This window comes from Elephas maximus, chromosome 11 (genome assembly GCF_024166365.1).
Source record: "Elephas maximus indicus isolate mEleMax1 chromosome 11, mEleMax1 primary haplotype, whole genome shotgun sequence".
NCBI lineage: Eukaryota > Metazoa > Chordata > Mammalia > Proboscidea > Elephantidae > Elephas > Elephas maximus.
In genome coordinates this window covers 44,731,034-44,756,175 of record NC_064829.1, presented here as the reverse complement: position 1 = coordinate 44,756,175, position 25,142 = coordinate 44,731,034, and the positions used below count along the sequence as shown (strand labels likewise).

Here is a 25,142-nt window from a genome sequence, read left to right as displayed (position 1 = left end):
AGACTAGGAAGAAGTGAGTTTGGGGTGAGTGGTGGAAAAGGGAAACAAGATTTTTGCTTTAGCTCTGTTATGTGTGAGTAGCCTGTTAGACAGCCTAGTGGAGAATGTCAAGTAGAGGACAAGATGCATGAGCTTAGTGGTTGGGGGAAAGGTCAGGTCTGCAGATATAAATTTGGGAGTCATCAGCATATGGTTGATATTTAAAGCCAAGAGCTTAGATGAGGTCAAACAGGGAGCATGTATAGAAAGAAGAAAGAAGGGGTACAGGTTCCAAGTAGTGAAAGAGAAGCAAGCACAGAAAGCCAAGAACTTGCCACTTGATTTGAACTGATCCCTCTACATTTCTAGAACTGTGCTCCATCGATTATTCACTTTCTGCAATCTCTTCCTCTTTGGGCCATCTCCCCAGAGTTATAAAAATGTTTAGGTCATTCCTATCCTTAAAATTATCCTCCCTCAACCAAGTTTCTTCCAAGCTTTTTCTCCCTTGTTCTCATGACACTGCACCAGCCTACTTCTCTGTCAACTTTTCACATTGCCTCTCTTCTTGCTCTTTCAGATTCCCACCAGCAGGCATTTCCTAAGATTCTGTTTACATCTCTCTTCTTTCTCTAAAGTTTTTCTCAAAATTAATAACCATTTGCACAGGTACAGTCCCAATGCAGATGATTCCCAAATCTAAATCTCTAACTTCAATTTTTCTTCATTTAGACCCAAATATCTTCTTATACTAGATAGCTTTACCTGAAAATTCTACCTGTAAAATAATCACAAGAGTAAAATATGAAAGAAACTCTTAGCGAAAATCCAGTTTAAAGCCCTCATCTACAGGTAAGGAGACTGAGGTATATAGCATTATTTTTAAAGTCACAGGGTTGATTATTGGAAAGACTAACCCCTGGCATTCTCAACTCTAATTCCAATGGTATTTCAAATCAAATTAATTACCTTCACCATAAAAAGTTTTTTTTTTCTTTTTTATTCTCACAATCACGCAGGTTCAAAACCTTTGTCCTGATATTTAAACCTTTTCATAATCTAGCCTAATTTACCTCTGTAGTGTCATCTTCTCTTACTCTTATGGCCAAGCCAAAATATGCCTAACCAGTGTTCCCCACACATACTATGTGATTTCTCTCCTTTACTCAGACTCTTTCAACCTCTTCTCCCACCTCACACACACACACACACACACACACACGCATCCCAACAGGTAACCCTGACCTATCAAATTTTTTTTTAGGACTTATTTCAAATATTACCTCTTCCGAGAACCTTTTCTTAATTTTTTTTTTTTTAATATGGCCTTTTTATTCTGTAGAGATGATGTATATTGCCTTTTTCCACTATGAGAGTCTTTGAAGACATGGGCTTTTCTATATCTTCTGCAAGGTATGTTTTTATAGTAGGAGTCTGTATACCACAAGTGGATGGCTTTAACAAACATTTATTTTCTCACAGTGTTGGAGGCTAGAAGTGCAAATTCAGGGCACTGGCTTTAGGCGAAGGCTTTCTCTCTCTGTCAGCTCTGGGGAAAGGTCCTTGCCTCTTTAGCTTCTGTTTTCTGGTTCCTTGGAAATCTCCATGTGGCTTGGCATCAATATTGCCCCATCTCTGCTTGCTAGCTTGCTTGTTTAATCTCTTTTATATCTCAAAAGAGACTGACTCAAGATATAAAAAAGATATACCCTACACTAATCCTGTCTCATTAACATAACAAAGACAACTCAGTCTCAGGTGGGATTACAACAACAGGTATAAATCCGCTGCTGTCCAGTGGATTCCGACTCATAGTGACCCTACAGGACAGAGCAGAATTTCGCCATACGGTTTCCAAGGCTGTAGGAAGCAGACTGGCACATCTTTCTTCCTGGGAGTGGCTGGTAGGTTCGAACCTCTGACCTTTCAGTTAATAGCCGAGTGCTTTAACCACTTCACCACCAGGGTTCCTAATCACAGGCATAGAGACATATTTTTGGGGGACACAATTCAATTCATAACAGTGTCCAATAAAAATTTTGCTTGAATTTTTCAGTATTACATGAAAGTACATAAACGGTCAGATTTTTAGGAGTCAGCAGAATTATAAAACTAATGTTAATTTATTAGAGTTATCTTTCCAGAACCAAAAAAAAGCAACCGCTCTCACTAAAAAACAATCAGAGTTGCCTGTGACTTTTTTTTTTAAGTCATTACCATCTTTCATGTGATAATTATCTTCCAATGGTTTGGCTCAGCTGTGCCTTACTATTTGCTCTTACTTGTCATTAAGGCCTCACATAGTATTTATTCTCATTCTATAGCATTTATGCAGGAAGGCAGCAATGTAAGCTCCCTTGCCTGTGATTCTTTCCACAGATAATAGAAAATAAATTGCAATTACATTTTGGTAATTGTATATAATTAACTCAAAATGAGCTGTTAATTATAAAAAAATATGTTTTTCACTTCCTCATTATCTCATTTATTTTAGTTCCAAATTCTTAATGCCTCACTTGAGTAAGTTTAATATTTTAAATACACAGAGAATTTTTAATACTAAGATCATTTAAATTTCCAAATAAACAAAATTTAGCTTAATATTAAATTTTATCTAGAGAGTTCTTCTGGCAAAGTCAAAGAGCCTGCAAGGTAGAAGAGGGTCATTTCCCATAATGACTCTTGATTATATTTTCTAAATATAGAAAGGCTTTGTTGTTTAAACAATTCTACAAAGGCTACTCAAGACTGCAGTGTATTCTCCATAGCTCTTTGTGTGGTTAGTGGAGACAACATAATTTCCACCGAGTAGGTAACAGAAACAAGTGAACTCACTGTCTTTTACCTCTTTAATCTCACATTAAAAAAAAAAAAAAAAAAACACATTAGATTAAATAATTTAAGGGATGTCGAGTGTGAATTCTTGGTTTTCTAGTGACTGTCTGCCAGATATCAGAAGCATGTGTGGGGGGGTTTCTTCAAACTCCTATAATGCATATTAACTTTTACAAAGGTCCTAGGATCTTAATTTTTTTTTTTTTTTTAGGGTCTTGATAGAGGCATAAAAGGAAAAAAAAAATTTTTTTTTTGGAAGCAGTGCATAGTCTTACCTTATTTTTGTCATCATTATTGGAATTTAGAGCATGAAAGCCCTGATGCACCTATAGCCTTAAAGCAAGTCCATCTCTTAGGCTGGAGCTCTATTTTCCAAAGCATTCACTACACCTACCTGATGAAAAAAAAAAAGCAGGGATGAAAACTCCTAAATTACAAGTGGGAGTATGAGCTGCTACAATGTTTGGGGAAAAAAAAAATTGGCATGGCCTATTATAACTTTTGACCTAGCAATTTCATTTGGAGAATTCATCCTAAAAAAAACAAAAGTACCACAACACACAAACAAGAATAGGCATGCTTATTATAGTATTGTGTATGGTGGTAAAGAACTTGAAACAACTTGAATGTCCAACAATAGAGGAAGCGCTGGATAAGTCATGATATATATACAAACCACTGACAATTACGCATTTATAAGAAATAATGAATTAGTGCTTATGTAAATTTTCTATTGTTGTGTAAGAAATTACCACAAATACAGTGGTTTAAACAATGCAAATTAATTTTTCTATAGTTCTATGGGTTCAGAAGTCTGACACGGGTCTCACTGGGTTAAAATCAAGATGTTGGCAGTTCCTTTCTGGAGGCTCTAGGGGAGGATTTGTTTCTTTGCTCATTCAGGTTGTTGACAGAATTCAGTTCCTTGTAGTTGTAGGACTTAGATCCCCATTTCCCTTCTGGCTGTCAGCTGAGCACTGTTCCCAGTTTCTAGATATCACTTGTATTCCTTGGCTTGTAGCCCCATTCCTACATTTCTCTAAGCCAGCTACAGAAACTCCTCAAAAGTAATAGTAATAGTAAAAGGATAAGAAAGACATAAGCCCATGTGGCTATAGAAAACAGAAAAGGAGACCATAACAGACAAGATATGTCACATAATTTTAGAAACCTGGAAAGCAGACGTATGAGTTCAAACTCAATTAATCAACTTGAAAAAGTCAAAACTGAAATGCTTGTTAGCTGGAGTAGAGGTGGAGGTTAAGCTGAAACATTCCAGAGAACTCCTGAAAGGCTTAGAACTGAAGGAACTGGGTAGGGAATGCAGGTGGACTGAAAGCAGACTGGTTGAAACTCTGCATAGCAGTTAAATCCCCAGATGTTATGCTCCATTCTCACAGAGCCAGTCAACTATCTCTCATCAACCTGAGGAGAAGACTGGAGGTTTACTCCCCTGAAAAAGTTGACCCAGAATAAGTCTGGGCTTGGGGAATCGAAATACAATAGAGATATATCGTTAAAAGGGGGATTAAGTGAAAGGTTACATAATGAGTGATGTGTCGTTTTCCTCTTCTTCTGCTGGGCTCCCCACATTGGAAGCCAAGCTTATACAAGGCCCCAATCTCTTCTTCCAACCAAGGAAGAAGAATTTTCTCTAAGGAAACTGATGACTCCAAGAGAAAAGACCCACAGCAAAACAACTGGATTCCTACCTGAATACTCCACAGTGAAGTCCATCAGTTGACAAGCCCTGTTCATGTGTACTGAGAGTTTTCAATGGCTTTTTACTGTTTTACCAAACGAATCATGAGACATTTGTAGAAAAAAGAAACTCGAACTTGGTGGATACAGACACAATGCACCACAAACACAGGAAACTTAAAAACCTATTAATATCCTCAGAGATAAGAAATATTGCATACATAAAACAAGAATGGGTTCTTGTACATAAAAAAAAAAGATATTTAGAGAATAAAGTGTTCTTGGTAATTGAAAACGAGCAGAAACAAAACATTCAACAAAAGAGGTGAAAAGATAAAGTTCAGGAAATCTCTTAAAAACTAGAGCAAAAAGACAGCAACGAAAAATAGGAGACAAAAATAATAAGATGAGAGAAGAGTCCAAGAGATTAAATATCTGATTAATATGAATTCAGGAAAATATGAAAAAATGGAATGGATGAGATTTTTAAAGAAAATTTTCCCTAAATGAAGAAAGTTTTTCCCAATTAAAAATGTCCACTAATTACTCAGCATAATGAAGCCCAACTAATGCACATTAGCATGAAATTTTAGAACAATGCAGAGAAAGATAAGATCCTAACAATTCCCATGAAGGAAAAAAATAGGTCATATAAAAAAGATAAAGAATGAAATTCCATCAAACTTCTTACCACAACATTAGGAACTAGAAACCCAATCTCTTCTGAGGAAAAATAATTACCAACCTAGAATTCTATATCTAGTTAAACTGTAAAACGTGAAGATAGACTAAAGGTATTTTTCAGAAGTGTAAGGTCTCAAAAAATTACCTCCCCTGTACTCCTTTTTAGTAAGCCATTGAAGGATATGTTACAGGAAGGTGAGGGAGTATAAATAAAAAAGAGGACATCTAGGAAAAGGAGAACATAACACAGAAAAGAAGTAAAATAATAATTCCAAAATGATTGATAAGCGAAATCTCAGGATGAACTCTCTAACAGTAAGCCTATAGAATAACCAATTCAGACTAGAGCAGAATTATGGAGGGCTCCAAGAGAGGTATCTTAAGAAAAAAAAAAAAAAGAGAGAATAACGATGTGTTTGAATATATTGAGATAGTTATACTTTCTGGGAAGTTTGGGAATGACAAGATAAAAGAATTTAAGTTACATAAGACAAGGTATTTTTGTTTATTTTGTGTACTGTTACATTACCCAAACTCCATAACAGTGCCTAGCACATGGTGGGGAACATTATAAATATTTGTTGGGTGAAAAAACAAATGATTGAGTATACAGGAAGTTAAACAACAAATTTATAAACTGTAGAGCAAATAATTTATTTAATAAAAAGAAAGTAATAGTATAAACCAAAACTAAACCAAACCCATTGCCATTGAGTTGACTGCAACTCACAGGGACCCTACAGGACAGAGGAGAACTGCCCCATGGGGTTTCCACCACTGTAATCTTTATCAAAGCATACTGTCACATCTTTCTCCTGCAGAGTGGCTGATGGATTTGAACCCCTGACCTTTCGGTTAGCAGCCAAGGACTTAATCACTACGTCACCAGGACTCATAGTCTCATTGTAAATGGATTATAATACAGCTATACTGAGAGGTTCTGTTGCCACTGAGTCAATTCCCATTTGTAGTGATCCTACAGGACCAAGTAGAACTGCCCCATATGGTTTCCATGGCTGTAATCTTTATGAACGCAGATTGCTACATCTTTCTCCTGTGGAGCAGCTGGTGGGTTCAAACCATCGACCTTTTGGTCAGCAGCGAGCACTTAACCACTGTGTCACCAGGGCTCCTTATTGAGGCGACAGAGGAAGGAAGTTATGTGTGTATGAGTAAGTATGTGGAAGAGAGGGAGAAGAAAATCAACTATCACAAAGAAGATCAACTAACACAAAGAATATCAACACTTTTCGGAGAAATTGAATTCCAAAGTCATTCACGATGACCAGGAAACAAGTCAAAATTACTAGACATATATTAAAAAAAAAACAGGTCCCATACTCAAGAGAAAAGTCAATCAATGGAGAACAACACAAAAATGATCCATGTGTTAGAATTAGCAGGCAAGAATTTTAAAGCAGTTAATATAACTATGCTCAAGAACATAAACGAAAAGGTATTTGTAATGAGTAAACAAACAGGAAAATCTCAGCAGCAAAACAGAAACTATAACAAAGAACCAACTGGAAATTCTAGAACGTTATGGGCTTGACAGCAGATTGGAGATAACAGGAGAATCAGTCAATAAAAATTATCCAATGGAAAGGAAAAAAAAAAAAAGGTTAAAAAGAAAAAATAGCAGAGCCTCAGGGACCTGTGAGGCAATATCTAAAAGTCTACTATACATGTAATTGGAGTCCCAGAAGGAGAGGAGAAAAATAATAGGGATAAAAATATTTAAGTAAATAAAAAAAAAAAAAAAAAAGTAAATACTGACCCCAAATTTCCCAAATGTCATGAAAAGAGAAATCTCAAACACTGTTTTGGGGGTATAAACTGATTTAACTTTTATAAAAAGCAATATGGCAATGCGAATCGAGAATCTTGAAAGAATTTATATATTCTTTGAGCTAGTAATTCCATTTAAAGAATCTGTATCAAGGAAATAGGTAGAGATAAAGTAAAAAATTTACTTATAGGAATGTTCTGCAAAGCATAATTTATAACAGCAAAATGCTGTATTATCCAATAACAAGCTGATAGATAAATATTGGGGCATAGTTGCCACACAATAAATATTTGTTGAATGAATAATATCATGTTTTTACAAAGTAATGACATCAGAAAATGATATAATGAAAAAAGCAAAAAAGCAAATTCTGCGTAGCATAATCTCAATACTCAATATAGAATTATACTATTATACAAAGAAAGGGAAAAAAGCCTCAAAGGACTGCCTTTGAATGACAGGATTATGAATGATTTTTATTTTCTTCACATTTATTTTTATATCTTATTTCTTCTTTATACTTTATATTTTTGAAAATTTTATAACAAAAATATATTAATCATATGATAAGAAAACTGAATTTATCAATATAGAGTTATAAATATATATCAAATATATCCTTAACACCTATGTCCTTTATATTCTTGCCCTCATTAGCTGCTCAGGTTTACCTTGGTCCAGAGTCACTCCCATTCATATCCAGATTGAGTTTTCGAGGTTCAGTAAGCTCTTCATCAACAGCCATTTCTCTTGATTTAAACATAGCTTTAGTTTTTAACCTGTAAAAGTAAATGTAGAGAATTTCTAATCCTGCAGAACCTATGAAGATGAATGGTAACCCTTGGATGACCATGCCCTTCCAGCTAGATTGCCAGCACTTATTTTCAAACTAAAACTCAATTTGTCAAAAATAAATGAGAATGTCTTAAGTACACATAAACAAAAACTGGTTTCATAGAAATTTAAATTCTCTTACTTATGGGAAGCAGGAGAAGATTGGGTAGATTAGAATAATTTAAATACTCAAAATTACAGATGCTTTAAGAGCACTAGGCTCTAAACGTAAAGCTTCGCTCTATCCATTGCTAAGCAAGTATGTTTTGATCACTAGAGTCTAAATGGGAATTTTAATAACTCTAAGTATCACCAACCCTGCCAAACACATACATGTGAGGCACCCACATCTCATACTGACAATATAAAGAACTGGGACTACAGCTCACTAACAACATATTTTCTCTAGATCACAGATAAACTCCCCCAGAAGACCTGGAAGACATTCTATTCATAAATGATAAACTCCCCGAGAAGACCTGGAAGACATTCTATTCATAAACACTAATTTAGCCCTAGGGAGGGCAGTTGAAGAAAGGAGCATAACATAAAGTCTACCAGGAGTTTGGGCGTCAATTAATTAATCACTGATACCAACTATGGGATACTTACTACCCACTCCCATTCTGTCAGTTTTTTAGACATGTTCTGTGGTTATCTGTTAAAGTATGTTCTGTGGCTATCTATTAAACTGTATCTTTTATCTATGAAGCCAAACCATGAAGTAAAAACATTCTTAACACACTGTTGAAAGGCATTCTTACTGCAACTAACTACATACAAAGATAAGCATGTAGACTAATTACCCTCTAGGAATTTATAGTTTAACACTAATACTTGGTCATGATACACAGGTAGGTAGGTAAATGCAGATGGAATATTAGGTAAATATGAGAACAGAGTGAAATGACAGTAGCAACAGGAGCAGTCATAGAACCCTCTACAGGAGTAGCAGCAATAGTGATGATGATGATGACAGCGGCTATCATTTAATGAGTGTACTTTACATACAGAGCCCTGGTGGTGCAGTGGTTAAACGTTCAGCTGCTAACCAAAAGGGCAGCAGTTTGAGTCCACCAGCCACTCCTTGGAAACTCTATGGGGCAGTCCTACTCTGTCCTATAGGATCGCTATGAGTTGGAACTGACTTGATGGCAACGGGGTATGGGTTACGTTGATTATCTTGTTGATCCTCACAATCACCCTATGAAGTAGTTATTATTATTACACCTATTTACAGATAATAAAAGTGAGGTAGGGGAATATAACTCATTTTTAAGCAGTGAAGGCAGTACTACTGTAGCTAGGTAGGTATATTAAAAAAATGTATTAAAGCAGATTTTAAGAATTGGAGACAAATGTAAGTATATTTAACCTTGATTTTTATTCATTATACATATTCTACTTTGCTCCAAAAGGGATTTAAGGTGGTTCTTGGCACTGTCAAAAATAGTAATCTAGATAAATCCTCTCTGACCAATCTGGAAAGGGCTCATAGAGATTACATCTTTCAAAAGCTGTTATTGACCATCATGTAATATCAAGACAGCAGAATGAATCATTAATCAAAATTAAAGTAAATCTAAATGTCACGCCACATTTATTACAAAATGGAACGCTCATCCAAGAATTCTGAACTACTATAATGATCCTGTGCTACCACTCGTCGGGACACAGTTATAGACTGCCTTCGCAATATTTCTCTTGAACCTCCTGAGCACCATAAACGATGTCCTGTATATAGAAGATATTAATAAATTTATTAATTTAAGTGGGCCATTTACAAGTTCAGTAAAGATATATAAAAACTCAAATTGTATACAAATCAGAGACTAAGAGTATATATAATAAATTCTTGAGAGACAGAATCAAGTCTTACTCATTTTGATACTCCTCCCATATAGTTTTGCACAGAGTAGGGTGCTTAATAAATCTTTGCTGAAACAAGGAGAACTGAACTGAGTTACAGATTATTACACATTAAAAAATGAGCTAATTTTATGTATATTCAACAACTTAAAATAGAGTTCAGTGAGAAAGAGATTGATGTATGTTGGAGTAATCATAGAAAGCTAGAAGACCTGAAGCAGTGGGATTTGATCTGTGGTGTAATTAATAGAGCATGCATAAATGGAAAAGTAGAGCGAAGATATTTAAATTCGAGGGAAAAGTATAGCTGGAGGAAAAACTATGAATGGCATTGGAAAGATTTTAAGGAGACAAAGTTGCGTCCAGAAAAAAGTTGTTTCTGAGGAAAAGTGGGGCAAAAGGGTAGAAAGGTGATCCTAGATTATGTAAAGCTTTGAATTTAGGAGGATTAATTTCAGACAGATATTCTTGGTATATGACACTAGTGTGCAGAGGATTGAATTTCAGATAACTCATAAGTGATAAAATTATACAAATCTAAAAACTAGGCCAGACAGTAGGACAACTTTCAGCCTAAAAATAGGAATTGTGATACTGATTAATCAAATGGATAGATTCAGGATCCAAGTTCTGAGTTGTACCACCTAACTGTAGTTAACATGGTAGAAGTAAGCGGGAGAATGAGAAGTGAAAGCTGTTAAATTAAAAATGTCTCGACCCTCTGTATAATTGGCCATTTCATGCAGCATTGTTCTACCTTCTTGATTGGGAAGAAGTTTGTTTTAGGACTAGAACTACAGAAGGGCAGAATGAAATGGCAAAACTAAGATGGCTGATACAGAGTCACAAAGACCCTCTTTAAGATGACTAAGGCACCAGAAATCAGCCTGACCAGCATCTAAAGGTGGCATTGTCACTGCTGGATACTGTCTGATGGTTTGTACGTATTTAGTTCACAAAGGCTACCCAAGAAGATTGAAAATGCCTCAAAGTAAAACACTGTGACTCCTAAGCTAGAAATCAACAGACTTCTTCTAAGGGATCTATCCAAGAGATTACCTTAAAGTCAAATGACAACCACTTGCCAGGCTGGGAACTCTGCACATGAGTAAGAAACATAGTTTGCTTTAAAAATTAGTAAAAAGAGATCTGGATCCAAAAAAGGGCTCAAATTATCTCAGGTAAGTAGTTTTCTAGCAGATAGTACACATTTTTAGGGTTTAAGAAATATAAAAAATTTCCAGGGTAATGCTAGAAAACAGGCATTCTTCCTATAAGGCCATACCGATATTGTGGACTGTTCTGGTAATTTGCCTTGCAAAATTTTGTCCAATCTTTGAATAAAAATAATGAAATTTAATTCATCTAATTTATTGGATGAGTAAAATTCAGAAAAAAAAAAAAACTAGAAATCATTCAACCTATTGAATTTTTACACATTTATTTGCTTTTTATTATTTAGTAAAATCTCTAGGGACTTCCAGATTGGGACAAGATGAAGTAGATGCACTTTTCCCTATTTCCCCCACTAAGTGCAGCCAAAAATGTTGGGCATTATATATTAAAGAAATGCAAGAAGACCCTGAAAGGTAGAGAGGGAAGGCAGACTAGGACCAGAAAAACAACATGGTGGCAAGTTTTCTGGGGTTTGTTTTTGCCTCATATGCCCCAGATTGTATGCTGGAGAAGCTGGCAACCTGGAAATGCCAAGGGGCACAGAGTAAAAAGAGTTTGCTCTCTCTAGTCAAAGGAACAGGAAGGGGTAATTTAGCAAAACAGAAAATGTTTACATACTAACTGCCCTACTTGAGCTAAACATCACAGAAAAAACTGTGGCTCTACTTCCTCAACCCCCACCAGGAGTGGCCAAGTAGAAGCCTAGCTTTTCATTCTCCACTGGCTATAACAGGGCACCCCTAAATTGCCTGCTAGAATAAGATTAGATTAAGATTAGAATAAGATTCAGTGTCTCACACCATAATACCCAAAATGTCCAGGATGCAATTGAAAATTGTTCATCACACCAAGAATTAGGAAAATCTCAACTTGAATGAGGAAAGACAGTCTAACAGATGGCCAACACTGAGATAATACAAATGTTGGAATTATCTGACAATGATCTTAAAGCAGGCATCATAAAAATGTTTCAATGAGCATTTATGAATATACATGAAACAAATAAAAAAACAGTGAGTCTCAGCAAATAAACAGAAGACATAAAGAGGAGCCAAGTGGAAATTTTAGTTTGGGAAAATACACACCTGAGATAACTAAAAAAAAAAAAAAAATACAATAATCAAAATACATAAATTCAATAGCTTAGCTCAACAACAAAATGGAAAGGACAGAGGAAACAATCAGTGAACTTGATAACAGAACAACAGAAATGACAAAATCTGAACAGAAAGTAGACCGGGAAAAAACAAAACAAAACAAAGATACTCAGAGGCCTGTGGGACTGTAACAAAAGACTGCATATTCATGTCCTAAGAGTCCTAAAAGGGTAGGAGATAAGTATGGGGCTGAAAAAGTATTCAAAGAAATAATAAAAATTCCTTAAATTTGGCAAAAAACATAAAACTATGGATTCAAGCTGAGCAAACTCTAAACAGGATAAACCTAAAGAAATCCACATCATAGTCAAACTTTTGAAAACTAAAGACAAAGAAAAAAATCTTCAAAGCAGCAAAAGAAAAAAGAGCTTATCTAACAGAGAAAAACCATTTTAAAGACAGTGGATTTCTCATTAGAAAATATATAAGACAAAAGGAAGTGGCCTAAAATTTTTCAATGCCTGAAAAAAAAAAGAACTGTCAACTTAGAAATCCATATCCAGCAATAAAGTCCTCTCAACTGAAGAAAAACTAAGACAATTTATTGCCAGCACACTGTACCCTACAAGAAGGACTAAGGAATTCTCATGCAACAAAAAGGAAATGGTAAAAGAAGGAATCATGGAACATCAGGAAGGAAAAAAGAATAAAGATACTGATAGGTACAACAGACTTCATTTTCTAAATTATTTTCTGAATTATTCTAAATTTCATGGTGAAAGCAGAAATTCTACTTTCTGATATGGTTCTAAATATACACACAGGAAATACTTAAGATGATCATACTATAAATGGGAGAGGATAACCCACTGCTATTGATTCTGACTCAATGGCTCTACAGGACAGAGTGGAACTACCCCATAGGGTTTCCAAGGGTGTAATCTTTACAGAAGCAGACTGTCATGTTTTTCTTCTGTGGGGCGGCTGGTGGGTTCAAACCACTGACCTGTCAGTTAGCAGTGGAGCACTTAACCACCACTCCACCAGGGGACCTTAAAAAATACCAAACCAAACCAGTTGCCTTCAAGTAGATTCTGACTCACACCGACCCTATGTGTGGCACAGTAGAACTGTCAATGGCTGATTTTTTGGAAGTAGATTGCCAGGCTTTACTTGCTAGGCACCTTGCTAAGGTGCCTCTGGGTGGATTCAAACCTCCAAACTTTCAGTTAGTAGCCTAGTGCTTAACTGTTTGTGTCACTCAGGGACCCCTAAAGGGACCTTAAGGTAGGTAATATTTCCATACTTCAATTAAACTGGTAAAATGTGACACCAGGGGACTGTTATAGGTATATAATGTAATACCGACAGCAATCATTAAAAAATCTATACAAAGAGATAAACTCAAAAACACTATGGATAAATTGATACAGAATTCTAAAAAATGTTCCAGTAACCCCAGGAAGAAAACAAACAGGTAAAAACCAGAGGGAACAAACAAAAGAAAAAGTAAAATGTCAGACTTAATCCCTAACTTCAAAATGACAATATAAGTAGGTTGCAAAGAAAAGGATGGAAAAACACATACCATCCAAACATTAATCAAAAGAAAGCAGGAATGGCTATGTTAAAAAAAAAAAAAAATTTTTTTTTTTTTTAATATTGTATAAAATAGACTTCAGAAAAAGAAAATTACTAGCGATAGAGAGGGGCATTACATAATGACAAAATGGTCAATCCATCAGGAAAACATAAAACCTGTTGCCGTTGAGTCAATTCCGACTCATAGTGACCCTACGGGACAGAGTACAACTGCTCCGTAGGGTTTCCAAGGAGCAGCTGGTGGATTCAAACTGCCGACCTTTTGGTTAGCAGCCGAGATCTCTACTACTGATGTGTAGGCATCAGACAACAGAGGTATAAATGTGTGAAATAAAACCTCATAGAACTGGAAGACAAAATAGACATTTCTGCAATTGATTTCAACACCCCACTCTCAACAACTGATAGAATTAGGCAGAAAATCATCAACACTGTCAACTACGATGATCTAACAGCATTTATAGACCCCTCTACCAAACAACAGTAGAAATCATACTCTTTACAAGCGTGCATGGAACATATATGAAGATAGACCATATCCTGGGCTCTAAAACAAACTCAACAAATTTCAAAGAACTGAAATCATACAGAGCATGTTATCTGACAACAGTGGAAACAAACTAGAAATAAATAACAGAAAGAAAATAGGAAAATCCCCCAAAACGTGGAAACTAAACAATACTTCTTTAAATAACACATGGGTCAAAGAGGAAACCTCACAGGGGCATAAAATACAAACTGAACTGAATGAACATAAAAACATGGCAAAACAAAATTTATGGGACAAAGCAAAATAGCGCTGAGAGAGAAATTTATAGCACTGAATTATTCCATTAGAAAAGAGGAAAAGTCTCAAACCAAGAATCTAAGCTTCCACCTTAAAAAATGAAAGAAAGAAGAGCAAGATAAATCCAAAGCAAGCAAAGGAAAGAAATAATAAAGAGCAGAAATCAATGAAATTGAAAACAGAAAAACAATAGGAAAAAAGTCAACGAAACAAAAAGCTGGTTCTTTGAAAAGAATTAAAATTAACAAACTTGCAGCAATAATGACAAAGCAAAAAAAAAAAAAAGGACAAATTACCAATATCAGGAATAAAATACGGGATATAACTACCGACCCCGTAGACATCAATCAAAAAGATTAAAAGAACTATACTAAAAACAAGCTTCATACATAAATTTGATGAATTAGATGAAACAAACTAATTCCTCAAAAGCACAAACTACTACAACTCATTTAATTTCAAACAGATAACTTGAATAGCCCTGTAACTAATAAGGAAATTGAACTCATAATTTAAAAACTCCCAAAAAAGAAATCTTCAGGCCCAGATAATTTCACTGGGGAATTCTACCAAATGATTAAAGAACTGCCATCAATTCTACACAATCTCTACCAGAAAGTAGAAGTGGAGGGAACAACTCAACTCATTTTATGAGGCCAGTATTACCTAGATACCAAAATCAGGCAAAGACAGTATGAAAAAAAGAAAATTACGGACCAATATCCCTCATCAATATTGACACAAAATCCTTATCAAAATATTAAATAGAATTCAGTAATATACAGAAAGAATTATACATAATGACCAAGTAGGGTTTATTCTAGGAAGGGAAAACTTGTTTAATATTTGAAGATCAATCAATGCAATATTAGCAGGCTAAATAAGAAAAATCAAATGATTATATCAGTTTATGCAGAAAATGCATCTGACAAAATTCAACATCCATTCAAGATAAAAATTTTATACAATCCATAAAAAAAAGGAATTGATTAATTGGGCTTCATTAAAATTAAAAACTTTTGCTCCCTAGAAGACCCTGTTAAAGGGTGAAAAGAGAAGTTACAGATTGGGAGAAATATTTGCAAACCATATATCTGACAAAGGACTCATATCTACAATGTATAAAGAACTCTTGAAACGCAACAGTAAAAATACCCGAACAATACAATTAGAAAATAGGAAAAAGATATTGAAGAGGCAATTCACCGAAGAAAATGGAAGGAGGGCAAACAAGCTTATGTTCAACTTCGTTAGCCATCAGGGAAACACAAATTAAGACCACAAGGAAGTATCACTACTCATATATTATTATTATTGTTATTATTATGTGCTGTCAAGTCAGTTCCAACTCCTAGCAACCCTATGTATAACAAAAGGAAACAGCACCAGGTCCCGTGCCACCCTCACAATCATTACTATGTTTGAGCCCATTGTTGCAGCCACTGTGTCAATCCATCTCATTAAGGGTCTTTCTTTTTTGATGACCCTCTACTTTATCAAGCATGATGTCCTTCTCCAGGGCCTAGTCTTTCCTGATAACATGTCCAAAGTATGTGAGATGAAGTCTCGCCATCCTTGCTTCTAAGGAGCATTCTGGTTGTACTTCTTTAAAGACAGATTTGTTCATTCTTCTGGCAGTCTATGGTATATTCAGTATTCTTCACCAACACCACAATTCAAAGGCATCAATAAGTTTTCCTTACTCACTGTCCAGCTTTTGCATGCATACGAGGTAAATGAAAATACCATAGCGTGGGTCAGGCGCACCTTAGTTCTCGAAGTGACATCTTTGCTTCTTAACACTTTAAAGAGGTCTTTTGCAGCAGATCTGCCTAATGCAATACGTCATTTGGTTTCTTGACTGCTGCCTCCATGGGTGTTGATTATGGATCCAAGTAAAATGCTATCCTTCAATATTTTCTCTGTTTATCACGATGTTGCTTATTGGTCCAGTTGTGAGGATTTTTGTTTTCTTTATGTTGAGGTGTAATCCATACTCACATGTTCCCAGAAAAAAACCAGTGCTGTCGAGTCGATTCCGACTCATAGCGACCCTATAGGACAGAGCAGAACTGCCCCGCAGGGTTTCCAAGGTGAAATAAAAATTAGTGACAATATCTGATGCTGGCAAGGGTGTGGAAAAATTGGCTCTCTCATACATTGCTGGTAGGAATATATTATAAACTATATGTAGTATAAATTAAATGAGTATTTAATTTAATACACACTTACCATATGACCTAGTAACCATACTCCTAGCTTTCATCCACAGGTTTTATTCTAAACACCTAGAAAATTTCAGTCCACATGAACAGCTATACACAAATGTACACAGTAGCTTTATTTGTAATACACAAAAACTGGAAATAACCAAATTGTCCCTCAATAAGTAAATGGTTAAACAAACTGGTACAATCATATCATGGAATCTACTCAGCAATACTCAGCAATAAATAGGTATTATATATACAACAACCCATATGAATCTAAAGGGCATCATGCTAAAAAAAAAAAAAAGCCAATCTTGAAAGGTCACATACTGTATAATTCCATTTATATAACATCTTCAAAATGACAAAATCATAGAGATGGACAAAAAATTAGTGATTTGCAGAGGTTAGGGATGGTGGGGACAGAAATGGGTGTGTATGACTATAAAGGGGTAGCATAAAGGAGATCTCTATGGGATGAAATAATCCTGCATATGATTGTGGGGTGGTTACACAAATCTTCACACGTGATAAAAATGGCACAGAACCACAGACACACATTGTACCAGTGTCGATCTATTGGCTTTGATATTATGTTATGTAAGACGTAGCCATTGAGGGAACCTGAGAGAAGGGTACGCAGAATCTCTCTGTACTATTTTTGCAACTTCATGTGCATCTATAATTATTTCAAAATAAAAGTTAAAATATAGCTATAAATCTGTATACATTTTTGCAACTTATACATACACAAAATTTGTTCAAAATCTGGGTTTCCTAGCTCTCTCAACTGAGCTAGCATGACAAAGAGAATAAGGACTTTATTATCATTACACAGCATTATTTGAATATGCAATGCTATAAAAATTATCATTATGGCTATTTTAAAATTATTCACTCTCCCCTACCAGACTGTGCCCTTCTCAAGTTCCTAGAACCATTCCTTAGGTATCAAAGGCATTCAATAAGTATTTGTTGAGTGAAGATCTCAGGAGAGCCTATCATTAACCGGAGGATAGAAACTAGGGTCATAAAATTGAAACATCTTGGCCTTTAGTGACAACCTTGTTATAAAAGACTTCATTTTCACTTACTTCATGTCTAATCATGAAGCAAGTGAAAGAAGAAGACCACTTTGGGCTCCAGGAAAGTAGATGTTAGTTACAAGGAGGGAAAAACATCAAGATGGAATTTCCAAAGAAATTAGAAATCTAAAAAATAGTAGACATGTTCTGATAGTGAAAGAAAAGTAACTCCAAGAAGTAACAGAAAATAACACATTTATTAAGTGTGTCTGTATGGGGTGTATATGTAATAAGAATGTGTATAAAATGGAAATGGTAGGTTTGATCAAGGAGGAAATGGCAGGGGTATATAAGTATTTCCCTGTAAAAACCTGCAATTTAGCTTTTGAAACACTGTTCTTAGGGAGAAATTGTTAAGGGAATAACAGCCTAAATGTGGGGAAATTTATAAGAATTGGTTAATGAACAAGTTATGCTTCAAGTGCCAGAAAAGGTTGATGTTAGAAGGCTCCCATCATTTCTTATATGTTATATTATGATGGATAAATATGGAAAGATGATAGCTAACCACTTCTTTGCAATCTGATTCCACACCCTGAAACTCAAGCTTTTACTTAATGCCTAATATTCTCTACAATGACATCAAAAGGCACAGAATTTTTTGTAATGGTAATATCATTTAACAATGTTCTCTTTGGAATTTGGCAAAAATTACACTGGACTGCTAAGTAGTAGATTATTCTAAGCTAACATTTTGGAAGACAAGGTAACATTTCAAGACCTCCAAAGAAGACGAGGGAATTTACTTATTAGTCATAGTTGGTATTCATCTTGATCAAGCCAGGAGGCCAGGGAAGCTCTGTTTCTACACATTTGCTATAATAACACATGAGCCATTTTACACTCTGTTATCCAATCTTTTTTTTTTTTTTTTAATCCAATCTACAGCCATTGCTAAAAGAACAGGTAGACTCACCAATTGTAATCCAGTCGAGACTGATGAAGCTGCTGCTGTTTTAGGAGAAGCTTTGTCTCCTGCTGGGCCAACAGATGCTGAAGGCGCTCCTTTTCAATTTCCAGCTCCATTTTCTGAAGCATAAGTTGCTGCCTTCTATCTTCTGAGAGTTGCTTTTTGATATCAGTTTCACTGGGATGCAGTGCCCCTCGACTGTGCATTAGAGATGCCCAGGAAAGCCCACAATAAATGCATGATTCCGGATGTGTACTGGAACACTGAGGGGCCATGTTTTTAGGATGGCTCTCATGAACATGATCTACATTTTCAGAAAGTCTATGACCACAACATTGACTAGATGGAGGTTTAAAGTCTGGACATTCTTTCATCTTCAACTCTTCTAGTGGAGCCTTCTCTATAGGGACTACATCCACTGGTTTTCTTCCTGGAGATGAATAATTAAGTGTTCTGGTCTCTAATGGCACCCTGTCTAAACCCTTGCTGGGATGATGAAGGGCTGCTAGTTTCAAAGGATTGTTCCTAAACTCCATAAGAGATTCTGAAGCTGAGTCCTGGTTTGCAGACATAGACCTTTGCTTGGTTTGATAATATGCTTGTGGTTTGGCTACACTCAAGTAGGAACCATCCAATTCCATAGATGAAGATCGAAGAGCACTTTTCCTACTGGATACCTAAAAGGAACCACAAGATCACCTGTCAAATAAGTACAAAATAAAACAAGTTCTATCTTTTGGATTTTCAGGAATCAATGATATATTTTTACCAAACAATTAATGACAGCACTTACACATCTAAGCGGACATGTGCCACAAAGCTAAATCCATTTTCAAACAATCTACATTTAAGTAACTCCATGTAAAGATGAGAAAAAACAACCTACATGCTGCTTAAGCAAGATCTTTGGTGATTTCAGGAACTGCAAATAATGAGGGTTACATAAAATCAACTTTAAAAAGAGGCAAAAGCATAAAATTTTTGTAGGAGAAACTAACTTGAGCTGTAAACTTTCGCCTAAAGCACACACACACACAAAAAAGGCAAAAGCATTAAATGTTAATGTCTTAAAATGTTTAATTTTGCATACTGAGTCAAGAAATCTATTTGCTCACCTTAAAAAATACCCCTTGGTTGACCATTACACAGCATGAGATTTCATGTAAAACATTTCACCTTATACTGAATAGGATGTTAGTTACTTACTACTAGGTATCTGATGAGTTTTTATAAATATCTTTATGGAACATAGATAAAACCAACCACTTTCAATAAAATATGATTCTAATCAAAAGCAGTTATTTAAATACAAAATATATTTAATTGTAGCTATACATTACGAGTGAATTTTCAACTAGGCTGTTCAAGTGATTGCAATCTGATAGGCCTCAGACAGATAGGAACAGTTGCATATTACATTCGACAGGCCAATACAGTGAGCTTGACCAGCGTTTTAGTTTCAGGGTTATTCTACCAGGGAGAGCAAAACTTAATCTATTATCAGCAATTCTTGAACTTTGGTGTGCATCAGAATCACCTGGATGGCTTGTGAAACATAAATTGCTGGGCCTCATCTCCAGAGTTTCCAATTCAGTCGATCTGGAGCGGAACAGGAGAATTTGCATTTCTAACAAGTTCCCAGGTGATGCTGATGCTGCTGATTTGGGGCCACACGTTGAGAACCACTGGTCTGTATCATGGAACATCTCCATCTGCTTCACTGCCAGCCTTGGCCTTAGAAGCCTAAATTGTTGAAAAGACGTATTTCTGTTGAATCCTTGAAATAAGCTTTCCTGCTAACAACCGTCTGTGAAAAGTGAAAGATAATTTCGGTGGGTATGAATATAAGACAAAGAGGGATTTTTCGTTTGTTTTTGATATATTTGGTTACTATCAGTGTTCTGGGTTGGTGGATCAGTGTTCAATACGCAAAAGATTTTCTAAATTTACTTAAACAGAGATATGAAATAACAAGAAACCAACTATCTTACATCACCACGTATTTTCTAATCCATGTGTTACTAGCATAATAATAGTAAGCATGTATGTGCTATTTTATAATTTTTGTCCCTTAACATTATTTTCATACGTCCATTTTTAGGCATTAACAGAGCCTACACTTACTTTCATGGGACTGATTGCTAAATTACTCACAAATATCAGGTATTATTTCTAGAATTTTTTTTGTGATCAACTTTTTATGTTTTTGAGAGGCAATGCAGCTTAATGGTTTTGAAGGAAAGAGAATATGGCTTTGCCAATTATCTGCCAGGTGGCTTCTGCATGTGTGTAGGCAGAATTCTAAGATGGGTCCCGAGATTCCCATCCCCCTTGAAGATATGTCCTGTATAATCTCTTCCCCTTGAGTGTGAGCAGGAACTGTCAATGCAAAGGATATCACTCCTGTGATAGTTACACTGCATGGCAAAAGTAACTTTGCAGATGTAATTAAGGTTCCTAATCAGTTGACTCTGAGTTAATAAAAATAATGAAGGGTGGTTATTCTGGGTGGCTTGGCCTAATTAGGCAAGCCCTTCAAAAGAGTATCTGGTGGCCTCCCTGAGTTAGACAGATTCTCCTGCTGGCCTTGAAGAAATAAGCTGCCATGTTGCAGGAGGATTAGTGGAGGAGGTCAGGTGGCACAGTGCATAAAATGGTCTCTAAGAAGAAAAAAAAAAAAATTTTTTTTTTTTTTTTTTTTATGCACAGAATGGTCTCTGGCATTTAGGAACATAGAGTGGACTCTGGTCAAGAGCTAGCAAGAAAATGGGAGTGTTAATAATATAGGCACAAAGAGCTGAAGGCTGCCAACAACCATGTGAACTTGGAAGGGGACCTCAAGCTCAAGATGAGAATGCAGTCCAGCTGACACATTGATTGCAGCCTGGGCAGAGGACCCAACGAAACTGTGCCCAGAGTCATGAACCACAGAAAGTGCAAGACAATAAATATGTGTTATTTCAAGCCACAAGTATGTTCTTATGCTTATGGTAATTTGTTACACAGCAACAGAAAACTAATATAACATGTTACTCAGCTTGCCTAAGCCTTAGTCTTCATAGGTAAAACAGACCTCATCAGTAAGACACAGCATGTACCTCAAAACTGAATGTGGCGGTGAGAAAGTCTGGCAGTTATGGGTACCTATTTATAACAGTGCCATTAACAAACAGGAAAAAAAAAGTCATATTTATCCGAACTTCCTTTAAGGAGAACACTGTGTGCATTAGTGGGTGAGATACTCAAAAGGCATACTTGGTTACAACAGATTATCTCTAAACTATCATCTGAAGAGAGTGAGTTCAGTTACAACTTTCTTCTTCACACAAAACATGTCAGTCTTGCATTAACATGTTGCCCTGCCTCTTAGGGTTGCTGTGATGATTAAATGAGATAATTCACATAAAGTGCTTCAGATAGTACCTAATATAAAGTCAGTATTCAAAAATGTTTCCTATTATTACTATCATTGGCTTGTACATAGTATGTTCTCAGTAAGTATGGGCTGACTGTGTCAGGTGAGTAGAATAATTCAAGTTGGGTTATGGGTTACAGTAACTAAAGAAAAAGAATATTAACATCCATGATTAGGCTGAATCACGTGTTACTAAGGAAGAGGAAAAGAAGACAAACAGAACACTCCCTTCTAGAGTCTGAATTTAAGAAATTAGGTTATTTTATTGGTAGAATAGAAGACAGATATTGCCCTTGAGACACATGGAAGTCACAAAAGGCCCGAATGAAACAGATGCGTTTTCCTTTCTGGAACTGCTCTATGTTCTTTTTATGTGGTATTCACAGATATAACTTCTCTTAACTAAGGTTCAAACTAACAATACAAATCCCAAGCTGCTGCCTCTGGCATATGGGTTGAATATTAATTTTTCAGACACATAACACTAAATTAAAAACCAAGAGATGTTTTAAAAATTGAGGCGAAATTTACATACAATAAAATGCATTGATCTTAAGTGTAGAGCTTGATTTAATTTTTACATTTGCATATACCCATGTATCGATCACCCATCTCAAGTTACATAATATTTCTATCACTCCAGAAAGTGCTCCTGTGCCTTTTCTAGTCAATACCAACTCCTCACATTTCCAGGGGTAGCCATTATTCTGACTTCTATAACCATAGATCATCTTTGCCTGTTCTGAACTTCATTTAAACGGAATCAAACAGTATGCTACTCTTTTGCACCTGGCTTCTTTAGTTCAACATAATTTTTGAGCTTCTAAGTTGCTGCATGCATGAATAGTTCATTCTTTTTTATTGCTAGATAGTATTTCACAGTATGAATATATAGGCAATCCCTGGGTTATCAATGAGATCTGCTCGTAAATCTGTCTTTAAGTTGAATTTGTAGGGAAGCCGGAACAAGTACACACAGTTCTTATTTGACATCAGTTAATCGAATGTTTGTCTTAGTGTATAGTATACCTTTTACCTTTCTATGCTTATAAAACACTTGAGAAACACTTCTAAACCATGCAGTGTTTTCATGAACGTCACAAAGTCATTCATGAATTCGTTATTATGCACCATTATATATATTTGACGCAAATTTTTAATATAATAGGATTTATGGCAGTCCGTTCTTAAGTATGAATTGTCTGTAAGTCAGATGTTGATAACCCGGGAACTGCCTGTATGACAATTTGTTTACCCATTCTCTGACTGAAGCAGATGGTTGTTTCCAGTTTAGAAATATTATGAATAAAGGTGCTATGAATATTCTTGTACATGTTTCTTTGTAGACATGTATTTATTTCTCTTAGTCACAGGGTAAGCATGTTTAACTTTTATTATAAACTGCCAAAAAGTTTTCCAAAGTTGTCATTCCGTTGTACATATCCATCGTACAAGAGTTCCAGTTGTTTCACATTTACACTAACACTTGGGAGCATCAGTGTTTTTATTTTTAACCATTCTGGTGTGTGTGTAGTAAAATCTCACTGTGGTTTTAATTTGCATTTCCCTGGTACATAGTTATGGTGAACAACTTTTCCTATGCTTATTGATCATTTGGATATCTCCTTTTGTGATGTACTTACTGAAACCAAGACATTTAAACAATTCAAAATACTTTTCAAGGAATTAAACATGTGAAATGAAAACTGGAGGCCAGGAAAGACCTTTATGCAAATTATTTCTGCTGAGAGAATTTGGCTCTAAATGGTCACCTTCAGTGACCACTGAGTGTTCAACATGCTCCCAGAACACACTGTGACTTAAGCTGCTGTATTTTTTTACATATTCAACCTCTAATTGTTATAATAACTCTGTAAGGTAGTTATTATGATTACCATTTTACAGATGAGAAAATGAGAGTCAATGAAGCAGCATAACTTTCTCAAGGTTACATGAACAGTACACGTGAGAAGTGGAAATATGCCTCGCTCTAAATCCTAATACTTCATTACTCCAGGCTGTTGTTGTTGTTTTAACTTCTTTAATGTAAAATACTGCCACATACTTGTCAGTTTGTTGTACTGTGGTGGCTTGCGTGTTGCTGTGATACTGGAAGCTTTGTCACTGGTATATGAAATATCAGCAGGGTCAACCTTGGTGGACAGGTTTCAACAGAGTTTCTAGACTTAAGACAGACTAGGAAGAAGGACCTGGCAGTCTACCTCTGAAAAAATTGGCCAGTGAAAACTTATGAATAGCAGTGGAACATTGTCTGATATAATGCTGGCAGAAGAGACCCTCAGGTTGGAAGGCACTCAAAAGATCACTGGGGAAGAGCTGCCTCCTCAAAGTAGAGTTGAAGGACTTCCGGCCAACATGGTGCCATAGGCAGAAGCACCACGCCGTCCCTCCACAGCAAAGACCCAAAAAAAATAAGTAAAACAGAGACAAATGTCATTCCTGGAACCTGAGTGTCAAAAGAAGAGATAAAGAACTCAGCCAAATACTGAATGGAATAAGAAACTGAGGGAGGACTGAGAGGGAGGAGAGATGCGTGCGGAGTTTTCTTAACAGCTAACTCAGCAGGGATTGCCATCTTGGACTCCTGTCGGAGATTGGCTGACAGGGAGCACGGGTAAGCAGCTACATGGAGCTCCCAGCAGGAGACAGGGCACCCCATAACCACCAATACATGCTTTCCCACCCCCCCCCCCCATTCTCTTCCCGCTGCACTACTTCTGAGCTTCCTGGCTGGCTGCCGTGGCTTGGCTGGCTGCCGTGGCTTGGCTGGCTGCCGTGGCTTGGCTGGCTGCCGTGGCTTGGCCGGCTGGGAAGTGCAGTCCCCATGCCACTTGGATTTGCCCCACCCACACTGCAGATCTGCGGACAGGGGGTATGGGAAAGCAGCTTCACCAAGTTCCCAGCAGGAGACAGAGCACCCGGTAACAAGGAATATATGCTTTCCTAACCCCCACCCTTCGTCCCCTCCCCTTCAGTCTCCTATGCTTCCCGCCAGCAGCAGTCTCTTGGCCGGGAGGCAACTGCTTCTGCCCTGGGCTGCTCGGATTCGCCCCATCTGAGCTGGTGTAGCTCCTTTCTGTCTCTTTTGGTTTCTTCCGTGCCTCCCACCACCTCCCCCTCCTTTCTCTCGAACACCTGGCTCCATGTG

At 36.4% G+C, this 25,142-nt stretch overlaps 1 protein-coding gene across 3 annotated transcripts in view; it reads right to left on the bottom strand.

Moving 5' to 3' along the window:
• Nucleotides 1–25,142, bottom strand: part of KIAA1328 (KIAA1328 ortholog) — a 362,831-nt gene that overhangs the window by 124,219 nt on the left and 213,470 nt on the right. For 2 of the 3 annotated variants that reach the window (XM_049901399.1, XM_049901397.1), the window contains exons 7-8: nucleotides 18,565–19,235; nucleotides 7,660–7,767 (exon numbers count right to left, since the gene is read on the bottom strand). In XM_049901399.1, coding sequence (XP_049757356.1) covers nucleotides 7,660–7,767; nucleotides 18,565–19,235 — 779 coding nt within the window. The remainder of the gene's footprint in view (nucleotides 1–7,659; nucleotides 7,768–18,564; nucleotides 19,236–25,142) is intronic. The other variant, XM_049901398.1, reaches the window with a different exon arrangement.